The 20,900-nt window shown below is 43.8% G+C and overlaps 1 protein-coding gene and 1 long non-coding RNA gene across 6 annotated transcripts in view; one reads left to right on the forward strand and one right to left on the reverse strand.

Annotated features, from left to right (window-relative positions):
• The window catches only part of TOM1L1 (target of myb1 like 1 membrane trafficking protein), a 35,388-nt gene extending 20,219 nt beyond the window's left edge, over positions 1–15,169 (reverse strand). The window contains exons 1-7 of one of the 5 annotated variants that reach the window (XM_038372061.2): positions 15,037–15,169; positions 14,237–14,321; positions 11,400–11,477; positions 4,497–4,665; positions 3,753–3,872; positions 1,954–2,067; positions 503–619 (exon numbers count right to left, since the gene is read on the reverse strand). In XM_038372061.2, coding sequence (XP_038227989.1) covers positions 503–619; positions 1,954–2,067; positions 3,753–3,872; positions 4,497–4,665; positions 11,400–11,477; positions 14,237–14,321; positions 15,037–15,094 — 741 coding nt within the window. In that variant the 5' untranslated portion in view covers positions 15,095–15,169. Of the gene's footprint in view, positions 1–502; positions 620–1,953; positions 2,068–3,752; positions 3,873–4,496; positions 4,666–8,338; positions 8,358–11,399; positions 11,478–14,236; positions 14,322–15,036 lie in introns of those variants that run through there. The other 4 variants (XM_038372058.1, XM_038372060.1, XM_043497351.1 and 1 more) reach the window with 4 other exon arrangements.
• Positions 15,170–15,255: 86 nt separating this feature from the next.
• Positions 15,256–20,900, forward strand: part of LOC119843131 — a 59,051-nt gene continuing 53,406 nt past the window's right edge. The window contains exons 1-2 of the long non-coding RNA XR_005288867.2: positions 15,256–15,624; positions 17,026–17,179. This is a non-coding gene — a long non-coding RNA (uncharacterized LOC119843131). The remainder of the gene's footprint in view (positions 15,625–17,025; positions 17,180–20,900) is intronic.

Below are 20,900 nucleotides of genomic sequence, written 5' to 3' on the forward strand. Positions count from 1 at the left end.
AGCTCATAAATATTATAGCGGAACTATATGACATGGGATTTAAAAAAAAAGTGCAGTAATGAGCAGATGGAGAACTGCTTTTTGCCGTTGTGAAATTGCGTAGTTATAGATTTTACTTTGAGTGGATTTTCTTCCAAATTTTTAATGAATTGAGGTCATATCCTGGCATCTGGTGGCTTTACACTACTTTGGTCACCCCCAATTCTGGGACTGGTTTCCCAGTACAAAATATTGCAGCCAGGGACCTCTATTATCCTGCATTGGAGGCCAAAGGTGGGCGGGGTGGCATAAGTGGCAGTACACCAGCCCACACTTGGCTCAGGGTGAATTTTCCATTGGTCAACTGAAGCTAAGCTAGATCAACACCAAAGGTTGAAAATAGATGTTTGTTTTCACTTTGCAATATGAACCCAGATGCAACAAGGATGGGCACAATGTACATTTTTAAAATAAACCATAACCAAGCCATCAAGAAACTCCTAGCAAAAATGTTGTACTGTACCTGTAAGAGCTCCATGTCATCAAGATTCTCAGACCCAGGAACATTTTCCGTTAATATCGCTGACATGACTTTCGTATTCATTTTCGCCATATCCAGTTCGCTGTACAGCTTCCCAATCTGTTCAGTGCAATGGAATGTTATATGTGCAAGTACAGAAAACACAACATTTTCTACATCTATGGTCCTGCTTGCTCTTTTATCAGATATGCGATGGGCCTGAGCAGCACTGCCTTACTCCAGCCTTTACACAGATGATACTCCATGGATAGGATCCTACCAATTTCATGTGAAAAATGTGTTAGGGACCGTCAAATAAGCCCTTCCTCCTGAAATCTGATCTCCCCTTTGCTGCTGTGAGCACCCCAGCCCCGGGGCTACTAGCTGCAAGTCCCCGCTGGACTGGGGAGGGACAGGATGTGTTCTTCCTCTACATGGCCACTCTCAGGGGGAGATCAGATCCACCTCGAAGTGCCTCCTCCTGCTGCAGGAAGCTCCAGTGCTGGGCTGCAGCCCCAGAGGTTCCTGCAGCTGGAGGAGGCTAGTGGATATGGGTCCAATCTCCCCCTGTTGCTGGGAGTGCCCTAGCCAGGGGGCTCCTAGCTACGAGTCCCTATTGGGCTGGGGAGGGACAGGACTTGTCCTTCTGCAGGGCTGCTGCAGGGGTGGGGGAGGGAGAGGGGAGAGATCAGACCCACCTCCAGGTACCTTTTGGTTTGGGACCCCCACGGTTACAACACCATGAAATTTCAGATGTAAAAAGCTGAAAATGTGAAATTGACTGATTTTAAAGCCCTGGCTGTGAAATTGATCAAAACGGACAGTGAATTTGTAGGGCCCGATTCATGGACGTTAACGGAGTGAGTCCAGTTTTATAGCACTATAAGGCAGCAGGTCTCGAACTTGAGCTCTGTTGAGTGCCGTGCTGCTATTTCTTCCCTTAACAGTTAAGTCCTATTACTATTAAGCAGACAAAACTTTTCATTTATCCACAGGCAGGTGTGGAACCGGCTTGTCTGTTTCTTTCTGACTTTTAAAAATTATTTCTTCACACTGGTGTCTTGCAAAAGTTTTTTTTACCCTTTCCTTTGGTCTTTGAATTGCCCTCTTTTCTTACTAATTTGCACCACAGTACCCTGAAAAGAGCATTAGAAATACACATACTCAAGCAAAGATTTCTCCTTTCCAGTCGAGCAGCTTCCTGGCAGTTATGCAATCTCCTCTCCTGGCCTCTACAAAGATCTGGCACATGAATGTATAAAATTATCTTACAAATAAAAACACTATGATAATGGAACAGGGATTCAGCCCAGGACTGTCAACAAAAGCCTATTCTGCTTGAGCTAATGGAGATTTTCCTTGCAGCAGCCTCTAATATTATATCCTATACAGGCCAGGGAATCATGATGAAAGACGCTTAGTCAGTATATTTCAAAAGAAAGGCTGTACTGCACCTGTTCAGGAGTCAATGTTATTGTTGGAGCTGAGGGACGAGGTACTGGAGTACTTTTCACAGAGGCAGCAGAAGAAGGCGGTGGCTTTTCAGAGGGCCAAGAGGAAGCTTGCTGCTATACGATATGAAGAGAGTTTTTGTTTAACCTAGGAATTGACATGGACATCCAGATCACAGCGCTACAAAGCATCATTATCAGACTAGACAATAGCGCATTAGCCTCCTTATAATCAGTGCTGCAACCCTACCAGGGAGGAAGGCTTTGACAGTGTTATCTGAGTTAGTTCTATTCGCTACAGTAAAACCAATAACCATTTTGGAATAAAAATCAGACTTTGGATCCAGGTTTCCGTTCAACTGGTTTGTTCGCAAATGAATCCATCAGAGGAAGGAGTGTGAATTGTGAAGCACGAGTTATGCCTCTGTGACTGGAATAACTGAGATGAGCCCATCTTCGGTGAGAGAATTCTATTATTTCTTTGGAACGGGAATTAACAGGAGTCAGTCCTCAGTGCACAAGAACTCCGCACTGGGGAAAATGAATTAGGTGTGGCTGGTGATGGCGCCACACTAGGAAAGCAGAAGCCATAAGAAGAAAGGATCTGGGAGATGAGGGAAGTAGGCTCTTCTGGATCCCAGAGCTGGAAAGCTCTGGATGCAAGAAGCCTCATGTGCATTTTGGGTTAAACTGAAGACCTGCATCACACACTATGCTTAAGTCCTTTCAACCTTAGGAACTCTGGGACAAATTCTGTATATAGGTCCTGTTCCTGCACTATTGACGTCATTGGAGCTTTGCCATTGACTTCAGTGGGTGCAGGACCAGAGCTTTAGAAGCCAGTCCTTCCCACAGTTAGTTACATCTGGGTGGGGAAGAAATAATTACCTAGTCAAAAAAATCAGTACATAGTCTCGTCTGAACAGCCTTAGTCAAAATACTGCCCTTCCTATACACCTCTATTTAATCATCAGGCCAGACTCACAATAGTTCTGAATCACTTCTGCCTGGGCTGACAAGAGGATTCTAAATCCATAACTGCAACATTCCACCTGATGGTTTCACTCTTCTCAAAAGTCTTGTGAAAGCTCTTCCAGGTCACTGGAAATTGGAAGGAATGGATCTAAGAAACTTGCTGCATGCAGAGATGGTATGGACTGCTCAAGCCATATTGACAGAGGGTCGTTTTCCAGATCTACACAATACCTTTGATCATCTTAAATAGTAAAGACAGAGCCTTTATCCACAAGGTTGCAATTAGACTTACAATTAGTAATTACAATTTGTAATTAGTAATTACAAAATTATTTTGTAGACTGTACAAACAAGTGGACAGAGTCTTATATAGTAAAGACCTTTTTATCAGACATCCCTACCTCTCCCAATTCCAGATTGGGACCAGATAGTGTTCACATTCTGAATCACTGGGCGCTTTCATGCAAATCATATACATTTTGTCTGAGCCTTTCAAAACTGCCTAAGAGATTTGGACACTCAATTGCCATGCATTTTGATGGAAATTGAGTGCCCAAATCTCTTAGCTAGCTTTAAAAAAATCCCAGAGATTTATCCTTCCTGTTTCAGGCAATGGATCCCCCAAACTGTGATTTTTATTATAAAAGCACAATTATCTAATTTAAAAAATATATATATTCCAGGGCAGAATGCGCGATTGATTTCCTGAGTACGTGAGCAGGATTTTCATGGTTTAGACATAATAATTAATGACAATCAACACACCTTCTTTGAACATAAAGCTCTCGGAATTAACTCTGATTAACAGTAGCAAATGTTGTGCTGACCTTTTGTGCCCCTGGGTTGGCATCAGAGGATGGAAACTGCACTCCTTTCTTTAGCAGTTCCAGGTACACTTCCTTCACTTCACTCACATCCACGGTTCCTTGGAACCCATAGGCCCAGGTCTGTTTTTGAAAAATCATTGGTGACGGAAATCAAAACGTTTCTATATTTGAGACCCAGAATTCTTCACTGGGAGAAGCCGCATGGCTTGAACCTCCATTCCCCAGGTGGCTGCCTCTCTTTCTTTCCTTGTCCACCCACCTACTAGACTCCTTGGAAAATGCAGGATTTCTGTTGGTTGGAGGAATTGGTTCCAAGGCCGAAGATGTCAGTGGGTCAGGGAAGAAAAGAATCTCCTTCTAGAGGGATTCTTCTACTACACATGCTCCTGAAGCTCTCTACTAGGTAAGTGGCTTCCTCCACATGAGCTACCTGCTCCCTTGGCCTGCAATCTAAGCAGTGGGAACAAGACAGAGAGAACTTCAAAGCTCCCTTTCACTTTTCTCCTTCAACATAGCTTGGGAAGGAACACATCCAGCAGTTAGGGTAGAGGGTATCCAAAGGAGCCTTTCCATGCCCCCTTTCTACTCCTCTCCCTCCACCTCCCACTCCCGGCTGCACTTGCAAAAACAGCAAGTACATCAAAGAACATTTTCACAAAAGACTTCCACGAACCCCCCTCCAGCACCGGGTTGTATCATTAAATATTTACTATGTATATATCTTTCTATTTACAGTTTACATACCCTGATAAAGGCCAAGATTATGTCCTGTGTATCAGCTGGCAGATTGTATCTTGGATGCAAGAGTTTCACCAGCTTGTCCTTGCAGAAGTCTTTCTTCACAACTAAAGACTGGAAGCTGGGGCCACAGTTTTTCATGCACATGTCGAGAAGCTGTACAGAGAAGGTATTTCTATGACACAGGTGTTAAAAATAACTTGAGCCCTTCCACTCTTTTTTTCCTTTTAAATTCATGCCTGGATGGTATTGAGATGGTCACCTTGGAAAGACGAGATTAGACAGTCGTGTCTGTACAGCATCTAGCACAGTGGGATCCTGTCCATGACTAGCGCTGCTAGGCACAGTCACAATACAAATCAATCATAATAGGATCAGCTATCCCTTTCTTTTTCTCATATCGCCTACAAGCAAAAGGTAATCAAAACCAAAAAGAACAAATTGAAGCGCTCCATTTGTGAGAGCTGTGTGATAGGGATCCTGGAAACCAGAAATAAGGAGGGCAAATTACTTTGATTGTCAGAATCATCTTTATGAAATATCTACCTTCAAAAACAGGCTTTGGATATACAGCTAGAGCCTCACAGAGATGACAGGTTTCAGAGTAGCAGGCGTGTTAGTCTGTATCCGCAAAAAGAACAGGAGTACTTGTGGCACCTTAGAGACTAACAAATTTATTTGAGCATAAGCTTTCGTGAGCTACAGCCCACTTCATCTGATGCATAGAGATGACAGATCCTCAAGGCACTGAATGTCACCATACTTGATATTTATCTAACAATTTTCATCCACCAATCTCAAAGCTCTTTCAAAGACAGATGGGGAATCGGAGACATTAACAGGTCCCACAGCACCCAATCTATTGAAATCAAGCCCATATAAAGTATTTTCGTTGACTTGAAGAGAATCCTGCCCATAGAACATCTGTGGGTACAGGCAGGACTAGACCCAGCTCTCCTGGTTCAAAGTTTTGGGAGCCCTAACCCCTTGACTATGGTGCCCCAAGCAGAGAGGAAAAGGGTCTCTCTCTCTTTACTAAGCCCCTCCCAGACAGGAGGGAAAAGTTTAGATCAGTTCATAAGTTAGGTCAATTCTATCAGTATTCCTTCATTACACGCATTGGAAATATTCCTCAAATTAGAACAAAACTTCTAAGCGGCACCGCTGTAGCTGCTGATGGAACTGAAGTGGATTAAACATGCTTTCCCTGTCCAGTGCAGGCTACACAAAGGGGCATTAAAATCATTTTAGAAACTCATTTTCTAGCTTGGCGACATAGGGATTTTTCTCTAGCGTGAACAGGGCCTTAAGGGAAGAGTGGTACTAGAGCAGCAGAAAATATCCCACAGAAATAAAGTGAGTATAGAACAAAGAGGCAGATTGCTGTGTGAAAAGCCAAGTAAAAAGACAATGACCAGAGAGTCTTAGCTTGACTGATTACTTTCTTATTTGAAAGGGTACATGAAATAAATGCTGCAGTTTGTGTAAAACATTTTCAACCCCGTGCATGGGGAATGAGGTATGCAACTCCTATTATTAAATTCCCCACACCTGAGACTGAACACTTACCCCTTTGAGTAAAACCACTGTAGCTAGTAGATTCATAGATACTAAGGTCAGAAGGGACCATTCTGACATAGGGATTTTTCTCTAGTAGGCCAGACCCTTCACTCAATTTATGCCAGTGCAACCCAATTGACTTGAACGAGGTGCTCCAGTGTAACTGCAAAGCGAATTTGCCCAGATCAATTCTGGAGCATCAAGAATGAGCTACTTTGATACTTATGCTTTCATTAGGATTCGAATTGCCCTTATTTACTGTTGAGAGTAGTATCCTACCTCCCTAAGCAGTTTCCATTGGACTCAATGGGACACAGTGGTGAAGTAAGGTGCCACTCAGCACCGGTAAGTATTCTAGAGGGTAGGTCTACTCTGCAATTGGGACAGAAGATGTCAGCAAACCTGCCCTAGATTTGCTATTCTTAGTGAGCTAGCTCAGTCAATGTAGGTGCAGCAACATGGGCTTACAGGCCCTAATATGACTAGTATCCCGGGTGAGACTGTATTCGAGCAGCTAGCCCATACCACTGTCCATTCTGTCGTGGCTACTTTGCTGTTTTAAGTGAGCTAATTCAATTAAAAGCTAGCCCAGGTAGCCCCCTCCCTGTGCTGCAATCGCACCTCCCGAATGCTGTACTGACACCTCCAGAAACTCACTATTGATAAGGTTTAATCAAAGCATTAACAAATGTATTTTCAACTGTCCCATTAAACTTTCCATAATTAGGGGGTGGGGTCAGATGAATTTAGAAGCTGGCACAGTTTCTACACCCCAGGTGAGAGGAGTTCCGTGTCAATAGGAAGGGAGTTGGGTGTTTGATTGTGCAATCCAAGCTCACAGATTCACAAACCAAAACCAGAGTCAGCTAATAAAAGGGCATCCCAACCCTTTGTCAAAAGGCAGAGGCAAAGGCACCATTGTTACAAAACATTAAATGAAAGAAGAGAAGGTGGGGAGGGGAAAAGTGGTAGAAGGAAAGAAAAGTATTTTCCATTGAAAGCCAGATTCTACTCATTAAGTTCAGTGGGACTAATCATGTGAGTAAGGCAACAGGGTTTGGTCCACAGAGTTGGAACGAACAGTTTCAGTTTACAGCGGACGCCTCTAAGCCGAAGGATGCCGCTAAGGATCATGGGTGGATATTTTGGCTCCTCATACACCTCACTCAGTGGATACCAGTTTATAATGTCAGCATTCGCCAAAGTGTCACAGCCTAGCATCTTGCATAATGACAGGTTTTAGAGTAGCAGCCGTGTTAGTCTGTATTCGCCAAAAGAAAAGGAATACTTGTGGCACCTTAGAGACTAACAAATTTATTAGAGCATAAGCTTTCGTGAGCTACAGCTCACTTCATCGGATGCATTTGGTGGAAACGCATCCGATGAAGTGAGCTGTAGCTCACGAAAGCTTATGCTCTAATAAATTTGTTAGTCTCTAAGGTGCCACAAGTACTCCTTTTCTTTTAGCCTAGGATCTGTTAATCCATCCCCCGAATGAATAGCCTATGTACATTTATTAGGGTTTTTTCCCAGTCTAGTTTTTAATGTCCAAAGTGATCGGGGTTCCACCATTAGCTTTGGAAGGCAAACCACAGTTCTCCACCTTCTCCAACTTTTTTTCATCTCCCATCGCCTTGTTTGCCCTGCAGTGCAATAGAATGATGTTCAGGGGGTCTCTCTCATACACACTTCTTTTTTTCCATCCCGTAACTTTTCCAATCCTCAGCTTTGCAAAAGTTTCAGAGTGGCAAAAGTACAGTTTAAATTCCATAGCTTTGCTCCTTGGTAACTTTTTCCAATGTTATCAAATTTCAAAAGGAAAAATGAAAAAGTGGGGTGGGTGGGGGGAAAACAACCCCAATCCCAGAATTTACTCAAAATTCAAATTTTTTTCCAAAAATATTTTAAGAAAAAAATGCAGAAATCGATTTCTCTCTACCTCCTGCCCATTTTAAATCCTGCACCATGGAAAAAACTTTTTTTTTTTTTTAAATTATTTATTGTGAAATTATTGTTCATGTTTTGGTCATCCCTAATACTGCAACCGGAAGCCCCAGTAAGAATTGGGACATTAGTATTTACAAACATGAAAAAAAGCTAACCAGTTCTAGTAAGCTAAATAGGGGTCATTTTTTAAAAACAGGGAGGAAGCATGCAAACAGGTTTGACACACCCACAAATAATAAAGAGTCAACTAACAAACACACACTGTTGGCTGCCTGCCTAAAGGTCATAATCCTCCCGGACGTCTGATTGTGAAACTTGCAGTGCCGAGTCTGATCTCTTACCTTTATTAAAGATACTTTATGAAACTACTACAGGGCCCAGCATGCAAAATCTTCATCCATGTAACTTCATAAGCAGCAGTTGACTTCAGCAGGCCAGAGCGCATGAAACTAAGTCACTTCTGGAATATTTTTATACACCTGATTGTCACCCATGTGCCTCTAAATCAACCAAGTACACAAGGAAAATACACGGAACAGGAACAAGGAAACAGCAATAAAGTAAAAGCCGTGCTAAAATGTTAGCATACTGGTAAATGGCTAAGTTAACTAAGGCCTTGAGCAAAACCTACACCCATGATTAAATTTGTACACGAGCAGCAACATAAAATTCAATGGAAATATTCAGGTGTGTAAAGTTACTCGTGTGTGTGCTAGTGTCTCCAGTGCACGATTGGGGCCTACAGGTACGAAACTGCTAGTTCAAGGCAAAACAAGAACTTTCAGCATATTTTTTCTGAGTGCTGTTTATGCTTCTCATAGGAGTAAGCTAAGCTTTGTGTAGAAGTCCACTGACATGAGGTGGAGTAACGAAACCAGATCAAATTACATCTAAAGAAAAAGAAAAGGAGTACCCGTGGCACCTTAGAGACTAACAATTTATTAGAGCATAAGCTTTCGTGAGAAGTGAGCTGTAGCTCACGAAAGCTTATGCTCTAATAAATTTGTTAGTCTCTAAGATGCCACGGGTACTCCTTTTCTTTTTGCGAATACAGACTAACACGGCTGCTACTCTGAAACCTGTCATCTAAAAGAAAGTGGCTCCTTTGTTTGTTCTTTTCTTAACTGTATGTAAAGTAGCCAGCAAAGGGGATTGGATGTCAATTCTCAATGGGCGGAGGGGACGCAAGGTAATTGGCATGAGGGGGACAGATAAGGGGAAGAGCTGGTCAAAACCACCAACTGCTTTTTGCAGGAGAATTTTTAAAAACTTGACATTTGAAAATAGTTTTCAAAAACTGAGAAGTGTTTCATATTTTTGTCTCCCCCCAGCCCTCTTTTCCAGGGGCAAAATAGAAAAAGCAGGGCGGGGAGGGGGAAGGATGATCTGTCCAAAAAAACTGAACTATTTCATAAGAAACAAAAATTCTCCACAAAAACTTTTCCTTCAGCCCTTTCTTGTCAAAAAAATGACAGACAGAAAATATTCGACCAGCTCTTGCACCAAGAGTACATGGTTTTGGAAGCCAAGAACGTAACATTGGACATGACTAGCACTGAGGTATTGCAGGGGAGGTTTTACTGGGGCTGAGGAGAGCGCCAAGCTGAGGCCAGGAGGTACTGGAAGATGGAAAGAAGCCAGCAACCGGGGAAAAGGCACTGGCAGACACAGAAGTATCTGCAGCTTGTAGAAAGAAGACTGAAAGAATAAAGAAGATGAGGAGGAGAGAAAGGGGGATTTGGAGGAAAGAGTAGGGCTTGCCAAATGAAGGAAGGTTGGGAAATTGAGGCAGAAAGAGCTTGGAAGGCCAGAAAAAGATCTGGAACTGAAAGGTTGAAATTGCCTGGCAGGGTGTAGTTGCATGTGAGTAGGTGGGAACAGAGAAGGAGAAGGTAGGAGCTGAAATCCAAGATAGACTATGGAGCTTGGGAGCATAGCTGGAACCCTGGAAAGGGAGAGATGGCATGATGCTTCTTGGATCTGAAACCTAATGGTCGGTTATTAGCCCTATCTGCAAGCAAATAGAATCCATTTTCAGCAGGTCAGTGTTGTTATTTGGTTCCACCAGGAACATGAACATAAGGTCTTTTTTCTACAAGGCTCAACAATAACAGAACCCCAGCTATATCTGCAAAGCAAATCTCCAGATAAACACTCCCAAAGCTCTGAGCTGTGTTATCAAAGCTCCAGCCTGCACATTCAGTGCAGGGTTAAGGTAAACAAAGGCCTGGAGGAGAAAGCAAGCCTGATACAGAGAGTGCAGTCAGAGCGGAAGCAGACCATTTCTGCTATGCAACCTGTGGAGCAAAAAGGTGACTCATCTAAGTAACTGAAGAAGGAAGAGAGCACCAAGGAGTAGAAATGGGACACGCTAACCATATAACTGATGTGTTTAGATAACTTTAGCTGCATCCCTAACTCACCAGCTGACAGTTGGGCACTGCTGGCCGTCCTGTAATTTAACAGTGTCAGTCACCTATCTACCACCACACACACCATACAATACGTAACAGCGCTGATGCTGGTGTGATAAGGGGAAACTTCTGCGTCCAAAAATGGAAACAGTAAAGAAAATGAAATCCTCAGGGAAATCATTTATACCTAAAGACCAGGACAGCTAACAAGGATATAGGGCCTTGATCCTGCTCTCAGTTACAGTGGGAACTGCACTGGACCTAGTAGTGTAAGAAGATCAGAATCTGACCCCGATATCAGTGCAGAGGAGAGAGGAGAACTGTGTTAACACGCTCCAATAAACCCGCAGATGGGCCCAAACAAACTGCCCCACAGCTTGGGAAAGTTCAGAAGCAGACTCAAACTCTGTGACTCAGAACAATCTGTAATAGGACCAAATCCCAACACCCCCAAACTCTAGGGCAGTTTAGATTCAGAGATGAACTTTGTAGATCTTACCTCCAAACAAAACAACATCATTCATTTCTTTACCCTAATTACTTCCTCGCTTGCAATAAGGCATGCTTTTGCAAAACTTATACCACACATTCCATAATGCTGTGTAACACGCCATGAGAAATAAGGGTACCAGATGTGTTATTAGGAGAATTGTCAAGTCAGTTCAGCCTTTGTATAGTATTCTAACCCCTGTATCCTTCCGAGACTGGTGGGGTATAATCTGCGGGACAGCCAATGGGAGTCATATGATGACTGTCCTGGACAAGCCTTAAGCGTAGAAGTGATATAGGATTTTTATTATTATTTGTATTACCGTAGCATTTAGGAACTGCAGATCAAGGTTGCTTATACTAGATGCTGTGGCAGACATATAACAAAGACTGCCTCAGAGAGCTCACAACCTATATGTCAATCACACATCGATTTATTTCTTAAAATATGGCTTCCTGCTCAGTATCTAATTAATAGAAGTAGTACAGTTGTACTTACAGACAACGTGAATCTATCTCCTTATGGTTACAGTTTTTGGAAATCCTTTTCTTTAGTGCTTTTACTGCATCTTTAGGCCTGTGATAACAAGAAATTATGCAGAGAAAGGTACCAATGAAATAGGGTGGCTCTTTATAAAAATTGTCCAAGATCTGAAAATACTGACATGAAATAAGGAGCCAATCAGCTCCCAGTATTACTCTAATTTTATGCAGGTTCACACCAGTGTGACGATTCCACTGATTTCAGCTGAGTCACTTTGGTATTAAACTGGAGTAATGTGGTGGTGAATTGGGGTCATCACTACAGACTGTACTCCAGTGTCTTGTGTAGAAGAATAAATATAATTCCCCAGTGCAGAGTTTCCTCTCTAAAATTATTTTCTCTTATCGTCATGCGAGAGGATTTACCCATGCAACTCTCATTAATATAAAAGCTTAAATGACCAATGCATCAAAAGCTAACTAGAGCCCATTTTTCAAATGCGTTGGGATTAGAGAGCTCATGGGAGTTTTGGCAACACCAGAGGTGTTAGCATCAGTGTCCTGGTTAAATTTCAATCCTGGTAATTGCAGGATGCTTCTAAACAATCCTAGTAATTGCTGTGTGCTGGTAAACAGCCACTGCTTCTACATATCCATCATGGCACTGGATTTCATACATTTCCTGTATCTGTCTATACATAGCTATGTGGGAGTGACGGGCTGGAATTAGATGTTAGCTCATTATATACGGAAAATAGTTTTGTTTCTTAACATACTTTGTGTATAATGCACCCAGGTATTACAGTAACTGGTGCCCTGGGATTGCTTCTGATAAACAAAACGAAAATCCTTCTAGCACTATATTAATGCAACCCATCAAAAACCTGGGTTAAGAAAAAAAATCTTACTGGAAAAAACACTCAATGCCAATAAAGCCCTAATTCAGTGCTCACCTTTGTAAATACAGTAGCTTGAATGTCCTAATGTATTTCTTGTAAAACTCCACTAAAATCAAGATTTTTCTCTCTTTTATTACCATTGTAAGTGCAACATAGTAACTGCCATAGCAGATCAAAAGAGCGGAGAATCTAAGGCTAGGTCTACTCTATGCAGCTTTTAGCGACACGGCTGTGCTGCTAAAAGGCAAGCAGTATAGCCACTCTTTGTTGGCAGGAGAACTTCACCCCCAATGAGTGGCATTAGCTTTGTCGGCAGGAGTGCCCTGTTCACCACCAGCGCTTGTCATCGACAAAACTTTTGTCTTTCGGGGGGAGTTTTTTTAACACCTCTGAACAACAAAAGTTTTGTCTTTCACTTGTTGGTATAGACAAAGCCTAAAACAGGAGAAGGGGGATTAGGAAGAAAAATTCCCCTGTAATTAAATTATTCCATAATTCCCCACTTCAGGGTTTCTAAAACCTTCCTCTGAGGGTCTGGTCACTATCAGAACCAGGATACTGGGCTAGATGGACCCCTCATCTGATCAGGTCTGGCAATTCCTTTGTTCCTAGTATTCTGTCTCAAGGTGTGGCCAGTAGCAGATGCTGAGCAGCAAATCAAAAGACGTTTCAGAATGGACAGTTATGGAATAAACTGCTCACAAGGGAAAGATGTTTCCTAAAAAAGAGGCACTGTGTAGATACTATACATAAAAAACAATGCTCATCGCTAAACCATCCCCTTGCCAATGGCCGGACATGGAGCTATAGGCAAATAGCTGTAGCCATAAACAAGAGCATGGACTTAGAGCAAGGAATGGAAGTGCATAGGACAGATGACTTTTTTTTCCAGTCATTATGGCAAGACTGTATCATCTCAGGACTGAAACCTTTCTGGTAATAATACCATTATGGTCTTATATAGCATTTTTCACCAGTAGATCTCAAAGGACTTTAAAAAGGTCAGAATCATTATCCCATTTTACAGATGGGGAAACTGAGGCACAGAAAAGTGAAGTGACTTGCCCAAGGTTACCCAGCAGGCATTTGGCTAAGCTGGGACTAGAACCTAGGTCTTCAGTGTCCTACCCACTAGGTCACACTGCCTCTCAAGGGTCCTAAATACATACCTAGGTACACTAAAATATGTTGGGATACGAAGTGTGACATCACTTGACTTTTCTGATGATAAATTTAATCGAGGTGGGCATCAGAAATATCTAATCAGGAACCCTGGTCAAGTTACAAACCCCAAACCATAGTCAGGTTGTGGTAGCTAACAGATGTCTCAAATCTTATAAACTTTGGATTCTCCGCTCTATATAGCAGGAACTGCTACCCTTAATCGTCAAATCTTGACATCTTTATTGATTTCTTACTCAACCAAGACTCAGTAACTCAAATGAACCTTTCTCCTGAGAAAAGGCTGAATAAAAACCAACTAAGGGCATCGGGATCCAGTCCCTAGTAATGACTTAATTAAATGTGACCTTAAGCAGTTGAAATAATGCACATGGAACTATAAGGAATACTGGACTACTCTCAAGAAGCTGGTCCTACTTCTGAATAGCAAAGCGTAACTTTGGATATTCTTATTAGCCACATAAATGAGAGATATTTTAGCGTGTGTGCGTGCGCACACCTATCCCACGTGTGCATAAACACACACCCAGGGCTCTTTTAAACAGGAACAGTTAAATAGGCAATGCAGACATTTTTGAGACATCTGTTATTCACTCAGGACAGTGACAGTTGTGTCACCTGGTAAATGACTTTCCCAACCAAGCCTATGCATCCAAGTAAATGCATCCGATGAAGTGAGCTGTAGCTCACGAAAGCTTATGCTCTAATAAATTTGTTAGTCTCTAAGGTGCCACAAGTTCTCCTTTTCTTTCTTCCAACCAAGCCTACTTACCCCTCATCCGTTGTGTTAATAATGTCACAGATGTGCATAAACTGACCCCACTCCTCAGCGGGCAGCGCACCAATCGTTGCTCTCTCTGGAAGGAAAAAGAGGACTTGCTTCACAAAAAGTCAGAATTACCTGCAGACTTTTAAATTAAAGGTGGGCGCTGTGACTTTACGAAACTCCCCCCCCGGAGCTGGCGATTGCTCTGCCTCACACACACTGCAGGGTGATTAGATTGGGAGAACCCAGAACCAGTCAATCCTTCATTCCCGTCCAAAGCGCTCACCGGGCCTCTTCCCTAGGGCGCCTCTAATGGGTGATGTATTAATAAGTGGTGTCAGAGTAGCAGCCGTGTTAGTCTGTATTCGCAAAAAAGAAAAGGAGGACTTGTGGCACCTTAGAGACTAACACATTTATTAGAGCATAAGCTTTCCTGAGCTACAGCTCACTTCATCGGATGCATTTGGTGGAAAAAAAAAATTAATAAGTGGGATGGCGGAGACCCAGGTCTAATCGCCAGCTGGCCACACTGGCTGCTGCTGCACAGCTGGCCCCAGCTGGGAGTGGGGCTGCACTGGGCGGCCATGTGGGAAGACGACGGGGACGGGGGGGGGTCGGTGCCTCCTGCTTCTCCTCTGTCCTCTCCCAGGACGTTGGAGGGGCCCTGGATCCGATGAAGTGAGCTGTAGCTCACGAAAGCTTATGCTCTAATAAATTGGTTCGTCTCTAAGGTGCCACAAGTCCTCCTTTTCTTTCTCCCAACCCGAGTCACCCCAGATCGGGGCAGGGGGGTCTCAGCTACTCACCGATCAGGTGCCCCACGGCTGTGCCGAAAGGATCTTTCTGGCTTTTCCCCAAAGCCATGCCTGCTCCTGCGCTCCCCAGCCCGGGCGAACCCCGCTCCTGCCTCCCCCCTGGCCCAGCCCGAGCGCCCTCTGCCTCCCCCCCGGGGAGCTGCGAGCCCCGCCCCGGGGACTCCCCGCAGCAGCGGGCGAAGGCGGCGGCCGGAGCCGGCTGCCCGCTCCCCTCCTGCCCTGGCGACTGCTCCCCCCCGGGCGGAGCTGCCCAGGTCCCCAGCCCGGCAGCGGCCGGCGGCTCGCTCCAGCGTCACGTGCTGCCCCCGCAGCCCTGCCCTGCCTGGGCAAATCCGCCGCTGCAGCCTCAGGGGTCCGGCCCGGAGCCCGGCCCCGGCCGCTGGGGCACACGGAGAGGGGGCTGCTCCCTGGCCGACGTGCACCGCACAGCCTGAGCCACCCCCCCGGAGCGAAGGGAGGAAGAATCAGCGGGCCCGAGAGCCTGGGATGGATCCCCAGGCAGAGCCCCTCTGCCAACGCTGAGCAGACGGGCCGGCTCTCCGAGACATTTCCTTCCCCCGTCAGGAAGGATTTCTCAAGGTGGGTTTCCAGCAGAGATCTCCTGAACCCCCTTCTCTCAGTGGTCCCAGCTTCTCAACCCTAAAAGGATGGAGCCACACCAGTCTTGGGGATTCAGCCAGCAAAGCAGCGGGGCGGGGAATGTGTCTCTTCATGCACAATGGCACTGCCAACTTGATTGGGGCCGCTGGGTGCTACCAGAGGATAATTATTAAGCCAGTTACTACTCTTCTTACAGCTAGGTGGAAACTAAAACGTTTTGTGCCATCCGTCAGTTTTCCATCTCCATGTCACAGTCACACCTAGAAGCCCCTGATTGTACTAGGCACTGTACATACAGATGGTAAGAGACAGTCCCTGCGCCAAAGGGCTAAACTAGCATCTAAACAGAGAGAAACACATCTCCTGAGTCCCACTCCAGTGCTCTGGGCATTGACCCTCCTCTAAGTCATTGATCAACACAGAACAACTCCATTCCTAAATAAATAAATACATACATTTGTTAGTCTCTAAGGTGCCACAAGTACTCCTTTTCTTTATTCCGAATACTAGGCGCTAGGGCACTCCAACATCCTAGTGTTTTCCTACTCCTACTCCCCTTTTTCATGTCCTTTAACCAGACTTTAGTACAGGAAGGGATTTTTTCTGTCAACACCTGATTTCATAGTTTACTTAACAACCTTTGTGTGGGACTATCAATTAAAACACATTGGGCCAAATCCCACACGCTGTTGTTCTGCTCAAAACTCCCAGTGGCTCCTATCTCATGGACTTTAGACTTCAGTTCCCATTTCACTGTACAGGGAGAAAGGAAAAAATCACTCTTGCACCATCAACTACTGTGAGGAGGCGTTAAAGATTATAAGCACTTACCTAGAAGTAATGACAGGTTTCATAGTAGCAGCCCTGTTAGTCTGTATTCACAAAAAGAAAAGGAGTACTTGTGGCACCTAGAGACTAACAAATTTAGTTGAGCATAAGCTTTCGTGAGCTACAGCTCACTTCATCAGATGCATCCGATGAAGTGAGCTGTAGCTCACGAAAGCTTATGCTCTAATAAATTTGTTAGTCTCTAAGGTGCCACAAGTACTCCTTTTCTTTTTACCTAGAAGGTTTCCCATTCAGCAGCCTGTTACAATCTAGCCCTGTTTCTGATTTCTTCCTTTGGTTTCTTTTATTGACTTTAAGGTATTAGTGATTTACCAGGATAAGTGCCCATAGCTTTGATCTCAGTAAAGACCACAGAAAATTGCACCTTCATGTGCAGTAAAATTGAAATTACACTGGTCAAGCAATAGCTATTGCTAATTAAATGTACTGCTGTATTTCCCTTCCATACAATTGGAATTATAGCAAATGCAATGGGAATGTCAGCTTCTGCTGCATTGTAAATGTCAATTTCAAAACATTGTTTACTTTTAGCAGCCACCATTGTGAAATCACCGGAACTGACTGACTGACTGCTCTTGCAACATTCTTCACACCAAATCAGGTGAAACGTTTTTTTAGGCCATGTGTTTCCCTCTATCCAATGGCTTGATGGAGAACAGATGGACAGATCTCCAAGGGAAAAGAGGTAAGGAAAACAGAACACAACAGTTGCTGATGTAGTCTCATCCCATGGTGCTGCGTAATAACCACTCTCCCTCTCCACACAAACTATTCCAGAGACAGGGATATTCTCTTTAGGATAGATACAATTGCTGTTGATGGCTACAGTAGTGTCACTGCTTCACAAGCTAAGCTGTGACTCAGACTTCTTTCATTCTTGGGCAGAAAGGTGAGATGAATTTTGACAAAATGAAAGTCAACTCTAAATATCTTTTCATTTGTTGATTGGAAGGTCTAGCTATTTCAGTGTAAATAAATCTGGAACTCTTATTAACAAGTGTTTCAATATGGTATAATTAGCCATATCATAAAAATGTAATAATGCATGCAAATCAATGATTCACTTGACATCAGAATTCATTAATAAACAAAGCCATCTTGACCTGATTGCTAACTATCTCTGTAGACTACTCATTCGACTTTTTTTGCATTTTGTGTGACTCAGTGGCTCCATCTGCTGGATAACCTTAACATGAGGAAAAAGAAAGGAGTACTTGTGGCACCTTAGAAACTAACAAATTATCTGAGCATAAGCTTTCGTGAGCTACAGCTCAGCTCACAAAAACTTATGCTCAAATAAATTTGTTAGTCTCTAAGGTGCCACAAGTACTCCTTTTCTTTTTGCGAATACAGACTAACACGGCTGCTACTCTGAAACTTAACATGAGGGCTGCAGAAGGGGCATACATTTTCTGTATGGATTACATTAAGGTTAGTTGCTAGAAAATAAGGGTAGGATTTATTGTCACGAGAATGGTCTACTGCTGAAAATTATCTGTACACATTTTAATTAGATCATGTGCCAGCTGTTTGTTTCTGCCTCACACACATACTTATTTATTATAAGTGGGTGGTGCTAATTACATGTTCTTCTTCTTGTGGTTTCATTCCAGATAGAATTGATCACTTGATTCCCAATTTTGTATACCTATATTTTACTGTTATTTGATTATGTTGGGGGCTTTTCATTTAAAGTCTCAACATCATATAGAATCTTATCTAATTTCTTAGTTATAGATCCCTTGTTTGAAATAAGGAAAGGAGTACCCGTGGCACCTTAGAGACTAACAAATTTATTAGAGCATAAGCTTTCGTGAGCTACAGCTCACTTCATCGGATGCATTTGGTGGAAAAAGCAGAGGAGAGATTTACACACACACACACACACACACACACAGAGAACATGAAACAATGGGTTTATCATACACACTATAAGGAGAGTGATCACTTAAGATAAGCCATCACCAGCAGCAGGGGGGGGAAAGGAGGAAAACCTTTCATGGTGACAAGCAAGGTAGGCTAATTCCAGCAGTTAACAAGAATATCAGAGGAACAGTGGGGGGTGGGGTGGGAGGGAGAAATACCATGGGGAAATAGTTTTACTTTGTGTAATGACTCATCCATTCCCAGTCTCTATTCAAGCCTAAGTTAATTGTATCCAGTTTGCAAATTAATTCCAATTCAGCAGTCTCTCGTTGGAGTCTGTTTTTGAAGCTTTTTTGTTGAAGTATAGCCACTCTTAGGTCTGTGATCGAGTGACCAGAGAGATTGAAGTGTTCTCCAACTGGTTTTTGAATGTTATAATTCTTGACGTCTGATTTGTGTCCATTCATTCTTTTATGTAGAGACTGTCCAGTTTGGCCAATGTACATGGCAGAGGGGCATTGCTGGCACATGATGGCATATATCACATTGGTAGATGCGCAGGTGAACGAGCCTCTGATAGTGTGGCTGATGTGATTAGGCCCTATGATGGTATCCCCTGAATAGATATGTGGACAGAGTTGGCAACGGGCTTTGTTGCAAGGATAGGTTCCTGAGTTAGTGGTTCTGTTGTGTGGTGTGTGGTTGCTGGTGAGTATTTGCTTCAGATTGGGGGGCTGTCTGTAGGCAAGGACTGGTCTGTCTCCCAAGATCTGTGAGAGTGATGGGTCGTCCTTCAGGATAGGTTGTAGATCCTTGATGATGCGTTGGAGAGGTTTTAGTTGGGGGCTGAAGGTGATGGCTAGTGGCGTTCTGTTGTTTTCTTTGTTGGGCCTGTCCTGTAGTAGGTGACTTCTGGGTACTCTTCTGGCTCTGTTAATCTGTTTCTTCACTTCAGCAGGTGGGTATTGTAGTTGTAGGAATGCATGATAGGGATCTTGTAGGTGTTTGTCTCTGTCTGAGGGGTTGGAGCAAATGCGGTTATATCATAGCGCTTGGCTGTAGACAATGGATCGAGTGGTATGATCTGGATGAAAGCTAGAGGCATGTAGGTAGGAATAGCGGTCAGTAGGTTTCCGATATAGGGTGGTGTTTATGTGACCATCGCTTATTAGCACCGTAGTGTCCAGGAAGTGGATCTCTTGTGTGGACTGGTCCAGGCTGAGGTTGATGGTGGGATGGAAATTGTTGAAATCATGGTGGAATTCCTCAAGAGCTTCTTTTCCATGGGTCCAGATGATGAAGATGTCATCAATGTAGCACAAGTAGAGTAGGGGCATTAGGGGATGAGAGCTGAGGAAGCGTTGTTCTAAGTCAGCCATAAAAATGTTGGCATACTGTGGGGCCATGCGGGTACCCATCGCAGTGCCGCTGATTTGAAGGTATACATTGTCACCAAATGTGAAATAGTTATGGGTCAGGACAAAGTCACAAAGTTCAGCCACCAGGTTAGCCGTAACAGTATCGGGGATACTGTTCCTGACGGCTTGTAGCCCATCTTTGTGTGGAATGTTGGTGTAGAGGGCTTCTACATCCATAGTGGCTAGGATGGTGTTTTTAGGAAGATCACCAATGGACTGTAGTTTCCTCAGGAAGTCAGTGATGTCTCGAAGATAGCTGGGAGTGCTGGGTACGAAGGGCCTGAGGAGGGAGTCTACATAGCCAGACAATCCTGCTGTCAGGGTGCCAATGCCTGAGATGATGGGGCGTCCAGGATTTCCAGGTTTATGGATCTTGGGTAGCAGATAGAATACCCCAGGTCCGGGCTCCCGACGTGCACGAGCTGAATTGTGGAAAAGCAGCATCGCTTACCCCATAACCTCAGCCATGCAGAACACAGTGCCATCCACAGCCTCAGAAAACAACTCTGACATCATAATCAAAAGGCTGACAAAGGAGGTGCTGTCGTCATCATGAATAGGTCGGAGTATGAACAAGAGGCTACTAGGCAGCTCTCCAACACCACTTTCTACAAGCCATTACCCTCTGATCCCACTGAGAGTTACCAAAAGAAACTACAGCATTTGCTCAAGAAACTCCCTGAAAAAGCACAAGAACAAATCCGCACATACACACCCCTGGAGCCCCGACCTGGGGTATTCTATCAGAGGCTCGTTCACCTGCGCATCTACCAATGTGATATATGCCATCATGTGCCAGCAATGCCCCTCTGCCATGTACATTGGCCAAACTGGACAGTCTCTACGTAAAAGAATGAATGGACACAATGACAGGTTTCAGAGTAGCAGCCGTGTTAGTCTGTATTCGCAAAAAGAAAAGGAGTACTTGTGGCACCTTAGAGACTAACAAATTTATTAGAGCATAAGCTTTCGTGAGCTACAGCTCACTTCATCGGATGCATTTGGTCTGTTTTTTTTCCACCAAATGCATCCGATGAAGTGAGCTGTAGCTCACGAAAGCTTATGCTCTAATAAATTTGTTAGTCTCTAAGGTGCCACCGGTACTCCTATTCAAAAACCAGT

This window comes from Dermochelys coriacea, chromosome 14 (genome assembly GCF_009764565.3).
Source record: "Dermochelys coriacea isolate rDerCor1 chromosome 14, rDerCor1.pri.v4, whole genome shotgun sequence".
NCBI classification, from domain to species: domain Eukaryota; kingdom Metazoa; phylum Chordata; order Testudines; family Dermochelyidae; genus Dermochelys; species Dermochelys coriacea.